This window comes from Quercus lobata, chromosome 11 (genome assembly GCF_001633185.2).
Source record: "Quercus lobata isolate SW786 chromosome 11, ValleyOak3.0 Primary Assembly, whole genome shotgun sequence".
Classification (NCBI taxonomy): domain Eukaryota; kingdom Viridiplantae; phylum Streptophyta; class Magnoliopsida; order Fagales; family Fagaceae; genus Quercus; species Quercus lobata.
In genome coordinates this window covers 30,130,685-30,138,599 of record NC_044914.1, presented here as the reverse complement: position 1 = coordinate 30,138,599, position 7,915 = coordinate 30,130,685, and the positions used below count along the sequence as shown (strand labels likewise).

Genomic DNA, 7,915 nt, shown 5'->3' with positions numbered 1-7,915 from the left:
CCCTGGTCTATCATTACCCTTTTGACATCGAAACCTGCGATTCGCAAGGTTACTATAAGTGCATCGTCATGGGGCTTAATTATTCCCTCATTGTTAGCCTTGGAGAATCCTAGGATTGGCTACTCCTGTAGCTTAATTTTCTTAAGTGGCCTACCTTCCTCGTCCACTTTTGACTACGGAGATAACGTCATTACCTTGTTGACAGAACTGAGGTCTTTCTTTAGGGCCGCAAAAATGACAATGATTGTTCCTAGGGAAGAACGAGGGATAGTATTTCTCTAAGACCCTGATGTGGCTTCTCTCCTTAGGCACCAAGCTGGTGCAAAAACTGCTTCAACTTTCTAGATTTGACCAATTGGTCAAGAAAGAGTTACAACTTCCTGTAATTCTTTGTAGTGTGACCTTGGTCTTGATGGTATTGATGGTAAAGATTTTGATCTTTACTGCCATTTTGTTGGGCCACTTAAAATAAGACTCATTCTTGATCTTTTCTAGCACTCAATAGATCGGCTCATTAAACACCGAATTCACCATTTGGGGACCAGTGGGATTGTGGGGTGCCTGGCTGAAAAACTCTTTCCGTAGACGGGACAATCCGTACTGGTCAGACTGGTTATCTCTTCGGTCGGGTGTAAAGATTCTGGCTTTCCCCTTGTTCTGACTCTGATTGTCCTCGACCTTTTTGTGCTTTTCAATTCGATCCATTAATTGGCACATGCTCCGAGGACGCTTCATGGTGAGAGATTTCCAAAGGCCTGAGTGTGTAGGAAAACCCACCTTGAAGGTTTTGACCGCTACATCCTTAAGGTCCCCATCAATTTCATTACAAAGCTCCCAGTATTTATCAGAATAGTTTTTGAGGGTCTCCCACTCTCTCATAGACATTGAGAGCAAAGAGTCCAAAGGCCTCAGAACTCGACTACAAGTCACAAACCTAGCTCTGAATGCCCTCGATAGCTCCTCGTAGGAGCTTATAGATCCTTCCTAAAGTCCATCAAACCACCTTATAGGAATAGGGTCAAGGCTTAAGGGAAAGACTTTGCATATGAACACCTTGTTCTTAGAATGGATGGCCATCCTCTGATTAAAATGACTTACATGTTCGACAGGATTCGTTTGGCCATTGTATATTGTGAAACTGGGCTGATTGAAGTGGCGAAGGAGTTTAGCTTGCTCAATGCGTTCGGTGAAGGGTGAACGAGATATTTGAAGGAGTGCCTTTCCCATGATGTCATTTCCCATGTTTCTTCATGGTGGAGTCCTGGATCTCTTGTGGTGGTACCTCTCATTGGAAGTGTAATGGGATGATGATGTAAAAGACTCACTAGGTGGAGTTATGCTTCTTCGTCGGTAATTTTGATCATACTCAGAGCTAGAACTCTAGCTTGGGGTGGGAGTCCTCTCTTCCCTTATTTGAGCCTTGCGATGAAGGTGTCAGCGTAACTGATCCACTTTCCTTTTGAGGTTGTATACCTCCTCGTCATGCGAGTTGTGACTAGCATGATGCTGACTAGTATGATCCGAGTGTACAAATGGAGCTCTTTGACTATGTGTGTGTGCCATATCACAGTCCCTTTTTTGTTCAAGGTTTACAAACCGGTCCCTTCGTTGGAACCCAATAGATTCTAGGGAAGCATTTCTTCTGGGATTGGCCATCCTAAGAAGGCTTTTACTCAAGGGTACTTAGGTGATTTTTCCCACAGACAACGCCAATTGTGGCGGGATAAAATAAGTCAAACTTGCTTTTTACCTCACACAATTAATTTATAGAGATGAGATGCCAATCAACCTTTGTGACCCTTGTTTAAACGAATTAAGCTTAAAATGAAAGGATAAGGGCTAAGAATAAGTATGAGACAAGGGAATTAATTAACAATAGTCTCGGATTGCTTATATTATGATCCTTGGAATTGGTCCGAGATGCAGATTACACTTGTTCTAAGGTTACAATGGTGGTTCTCTATTTCTCTCTTTCTTCAGATGTTTCGTCCCCTCCTTATAGAGGCCTTTCTGCCTTATATAGTTACCTAGGTTGTATCTTGGCCTTCCATTTGGAGGGTTAGGGTTCATTTCCCTTGATACTTGTCCCATCAAGACCTTACTAGAAGGTTTCTACACCAGGCTATGAGCTGTGATGACACTATTTAGGGGACATTTCCTCATTAATGCAACTAGCTAAGTGGGTTTAGAGCATTGAATGCAGAGGTAATGATTGCTTTATCTGCATTCTTCCATTTCAAAACTGTTCCTCGACCCTCCTAAAGACACATAAGTATCCTCGGGGTCCTCGGGTATTATAGTATCCTTGTGCTTGTGGTGAGTTGTTTATATTTTCCCTGAGGACTCACTGCCAGTGCTTTCTGAGGTCTGTTCTTCTGATATTGGCCTTCTCTCATTTGTTCCTATTCTTGGATACTTATCCTTCCACATAATAAATAAACAAATGAAACTTCCATGAAATTGATAATATTTTTATTTATGTTTGTTAAAAAAAGAAAAAAGAAAGAAGTTAAAAAAAAAAAAACAAAGGAAAACCCTGAGCCACCGACCTATAATAAGTTCTTTTTGCTCATTTTTGCAAATTGGAAGGGTTTAAATCATATATTATATAATAAAAGTTGGGTTTAGAAGCCTTGGTTGCACCAAGTGGCTACTCTTACTAATTAGTAAATTAATTTTATATTATTTGTTAGGATATATTTCCTCAAATTAAGGAATAATATTTAACAACGGTTTAATTTAAGTAAAACTTTATCATTTAAAAAATTTTATTCAAATTAAAAAGTCTATTATAAAAAATTATAAACTTAAATCTCAAATAACAACCAATATTTTCTTTCTATTAAAAAAAAAAAAAACTCACGTTTTGACTTCTACTGCAACTAAAAGTCCATTATCAATATTTTAAGAACAACTAGTTAGTAAATTAATTTTATACATTTAAATTTCAACAAATTTAAATTTTATTCAAACTAAAAGTCTATTATCAAAATTTTTTAAACTTAAATATTTCAACAAATTTATTCAAAATAAAAGTCTATTATAGAAAATTCTAAAAGTTAGGCTTATAAGCCAAAGCTGCGCCAAGTGTCTACTTTAACAAATTAGTAAATTAATTTTATATTATTTGTTAGGATATATTTCCTCAAATTTAGGAATAATATTTAACAACTGTTTAATATCCCAAACAACAACCTATGTTTTCTTTCTTAAAAAAAAAAAAAAAAAAAACTCATGTTTTGACTTCTACTTTAACTAAAAGTTTGTTATTAATATTTTAAGAAAAACTAATTAGTAAATTAGTTTTATACATTTAAACTTCAAAAAATTTAAATTACATTCAAACTAAAAGTCTAAATTATCAAAATTTTATAAAATTAAATATTTCAACAAATTTAAATTCTATTCAAACTAAAATTTTATTATAAAAAATTCTAAACTTAAATCTCAGACAACAACCCACATTTTCTTTCTTTAAAAAAAAACAACTTTTTGACTTCTACTCAACTAAATGTCTATTATTAACATTTTACAAACAACTAATTAGTAAATTAATTATATATTATTTTTTATTATATATTTCCTCAAATTAAGGGACAATATTTAACAACTATTTGATTTAAATAAAACTAAAAATCTGTCATCAAAATTTTCTAAACATAAATCCCACACAGCTCACTTTTTCCCCCTCAAGTTGCATCTTATTAAATAAATATTTTATTAGGATATTAAACTATAAGACTCTTGACTAAGGTCTCGTTTGGGAGGAGGGAATGGAATGGAATGGAAAGGAATGAAAAGAATCATTTTAGAATATTCTTCCATTCCCTTGTTTGGGAGTTTTAATGGAGGGAATGGAAAGTTTATTCCCTTGTTTGAGAGTTAAAGTAAGAGGGAATGGAATGGGTAGGAGGGAACACTCATTCCTTTCTATTTCCTTAAAACCTCAAATTTTCATTCCCCCTGAAACTGGGAGGAATGGAAGGGAATGAAATTAAATTTAATGATTTTTTTTATTAAAACTCCCAAATTACCCCTATATATTCAATTCTTTATTTTAAAATAGGGGTCTAATAGTAATATTGTCATAAAATGATTCCATTCCATTCCCTCCATGTTACTCCTAAACAAGATTACTTACATTCCATTCATTTTCATTCATTTCCATTCCTTTATTTTAAAACATCCAATCAAGGTTACTTAATTCCATTCCATTCTTTTCCATTCATTTCCCTTACTTAAATACATTTCATTCCATTCTATTCATTTCCATTCCCTTATGATTATTCAATTCCATTCCATTTCATTCCCTTATGAACTCCCAAACGGAGCCTAAGGGATAAGATGTAACAATAATTTAATTTTGATAAAACTTTATCAACTAGGTTTTAAAATTTTAAATTTTACTCCAACTAATAGTCTATAATTTATATACACGCACACACACTACTAATGACATGAATCCTTGATTGGGTTCCATTATTTTGCATATTAAGATATCCTTATACAAATTCTTAAACTTTCTAAAACACCCATATCCTTTTGTTAAATAATTTTAAAGTTAAAAATACAAACTGGTTAAGAGAGTATTTTACTTTTTTTTTTTTAAATTCCTAAATTTTAGGTTTTTTTCCTTTCTATTATCCAATATGAATTACCACTTTTTTATTTTAAATTCAAATTTTCAAGCTTTTATGAACTCTCACGTAGAGAAATATCCTAAAAAATAAAACATTATATCTATCTCATTTTTAAACATTATTCCACATCTGTTATCTTTTTCTTAAATAATAAAAAAAATACTCATAGTTATTTATCTTAAGAATTAAGACACTATCTATAACTCACTTTTAAACATTATGGCACTAAACCCAAATTGCAAAAATTTTATTAAATTTCTTTAAAAGAAAAATTAAATTTACTTATTTGGTGGCATACAACTACTATACCTAAGAGAGACCTAATTGTTTTAATAAAAAAATAAAAACGAAATTAACGTGTAATCATTATTCATCTATATCTTTTCTAATTTAACGCCCCATGGACTCCTTTCTTTTTCTTTTTGTCTTTTCTTTTTCCATATCAACTTCTTGAGAAGTTCCTTCTAAGTTCTAACTTATCAAACTATTTTTTCCCTTTACTTTTTTATTCTTTGGATAAACACCAAAATTTAATACAGAGTTATGATTAACGTTTCCTTAAAAAAAAAAAAAAGAGTTATGATTAACGTTAATTCCAATTGCAGTTCTTATTTAGCTTGGATGTAATTTAAGATTTATATTTATATATCAATTAATAAAAATTACAATGGATAATGAATATATCCTTAAAAGTAATTGAATGAAACATATCCTTAATATAAAATCCACAGTTTAATTGGATTATTTTATAAGCTAAGTTCCGTTTGAGCTGCTAATATCCATTGCTAATAATAATATATATATAAACTAGAGAAGAACAACAAATGCAGTGCCACCAATTTTTCTCAACCATTTATAAAATCCATCTCTTTGGCGTTTTGAGTCTTTCAATGCTCAATAGAATCACTCGGGTACTCATAAATGTATTTATTTACTAAATCTGGGATGTTATTTTATATTCAACTTGATTTGCTGCTATATTAATTTCTTGAAATCATAAAAGCTTATTTATTGATTTATTAGTCTCACTTTGAATTACAAGATTTTTTACACTTTACATGCTCTTGATTTGTCTTCCAAATATACGTACGATTAGTTTGGTTATGTATATTATAGCAGTTTGCCTTTATTTTTTAGTTTTGAGTTAGATAGTTGAACAATGCTAAAATAACAAGAGTTGCAAGATTAAAATGAAGATTGATTATGAATTTATGACAATCAAGATTTATAGATTCAGTTAAGAAAAGACAAAGAATCACAATTCAAGAATCAACTATTCTAGCAACAGACCATATAAGCAATGAACATTTGAATGTACCAATATCATACATTTATTTTACATGATAAATTGGTAGCAAATTACAAACTCATCTGCTTAAATTGTGTGCATTTATTTTATAATAATTTTTTTTTCAAGTGTTTTGAGTCAAATAATTAATAGTTTTTTGGCATAAAATTTTCCTTTTTCTTAAAATAGTTGAACAACTTTGAAATAACAAGAGGTGCAAGATTAAGGTGAAAATCCATTATGAATGACGACAAAGAGCTACAAATTCAATCTCCAAAAGGCAAAAAAACACAATTCAAGAATCAAATATTTGTGCAAGAGACCATTCATCTTAAAAAAAAGATCGTTTCCTTTAAAGATCTGTTATGCCGTGACAATAAAAAAAAAAAGTCTAACAAATTCTAAACAACATTGGCCTCTACTTGCAAAGTTCAATGTTCATCCATGACCAATTGTAGGTTGCTTTGTCTCAAGTAACAAGCCCTGAAGAACTATAGATTTTAATATAGAATAATGGCAAACAAGAATAAGGATATACTAAAAGTATATTCTAATGTAAAAAATTCGATATATGTAACTACAAGTCTCATTATAGCATAGTTGGTATTTTTTATTGAATTGAGCACTCTCATCAGGTGTGCCAAATGCCAAATATTCGGCATTTGGCACACCAAACCCCAAAACAGGAGCCTCATGAGATGTTCCAAATGCCAAAAATTTTGGCACACAGCTACAGTACCGTCTCAAATATGAGACGGTACGGACAGCCATGCTATTTTTTTTATTATTTGTTTATTCCCTCAGACTTTTTCTCTCATTATTCACTCAGACTCTCTCTCTCTGTGCTCTCATCTGCGTTCCGTTCTTTTCTCTCTGCATCATCGTTCTTCTTTCTCGCCGATCTCGCCGAAGCCGCCAATCTCGCCGCTGATCTCGCCGAAGCCGCCGATCTTGCCGGAGCCATAGTCGTCCTCCACAGCTCCCTCTTCACTCTCATTCTCTTTATCTTTCATCCTCAAGTCGCCTGAAGCCGATCTCGCCTAAAGCCACCTCAAGCCGCTGAAATCGATCTCGCCTGAAGCCAATCTCGCTGCCGATGTCTCTTGCCTAAAGCCGACCTCGCCGCCTGAGCTGTGGGTTTGTTTGATTTGGGATTTCTTTTTTCCTGGTTGTGTTTTTTTTTTTTTTTTTTTTTTTGAGGCGGCGTTGGTGGCCGTTGGTGTTGTTGCCGGTGGTGGCCGTCGATGTTTGTGCCGGTGGTGGCCGTTGGTGATGATGATGACGATGATGATAGTGCCGGTGGGTTTGTCCTGATCTGATTGCCGCTCTGGTTGTGTTTTTTTTTTTTTTTTTTTTTTGAGGCGACGTTGGTGGTCGTTGGTGTTGTTGCCGGTGGTGGCCATTGGTGATGATGATGATGATAGTGCTGGTGGGTTTGTCCTGATCTGATTGCCGCTCTGGTTGTGTTTTTTTTTTTTTTTTTTTTTTTTTTTTTTTTTTTTTTGAGGCGGCGTTGGTGGCCGTTGGTGTTGTTGCCGGTGGTGGCCGTCGGTGTTTGTGCCGGCGGTGGCCGTTGGTGATGATGATGACGATGATGATAGTGATAGGGATAAGGAGGAGGAATATATTATTTTAATGTGTAGGAAATATTATTTTAATGTATAGAATTGAAATATAGAACATCTGAAAAATGGTATGTTGTAAAATGATGTGCTAAAATGATAAAGTGGGTTTTTGATGTGTTAAAATGACATTTTTTATGAGAGACCTGATGGGAATGCTCTTATCATTTTATATTTGATAGTTGTTACATTAATACAATTTATTCCTTTTGTTATTATATTATATAAATTTATAATAAAAAAGTGCAACTTACAGGCCATTAAGTAGTGTTTAATAAAGCAATCCATGTCCTATTTATAGTAAGGTGGGAAAGAAAAGAAAAAAAGGCAACCCATAGAGTTAATTTTTCAAATCTTTGCTAGGT

General features: G+C 33.2%; 1 protein-coding gene across 1 annotated transcript; it reads right to left on the bottom strand.

The window, feature by feature from the left end:
* Positions 1–498: 498 nt before the first annotated feature.
* On the bottom strand, positions 499–1,242 carry LOC115966701. Its single transcript, XM_031085876.1, has 2 exons — positions 1,099–1,242; positions 499–984 (listed from the first exon to the last, which is right to left on the bottom strand). Exons 1-2 carry the CDS (start codon positions 1,240–1,242, stop codon positions 499–501), a joined length of 630 nt encoding a protein of 209 aa, XP_030941736.1.
* Between the last annotated feature and the right edge of the window lie 6,673 nt (positions 1,243–7,915).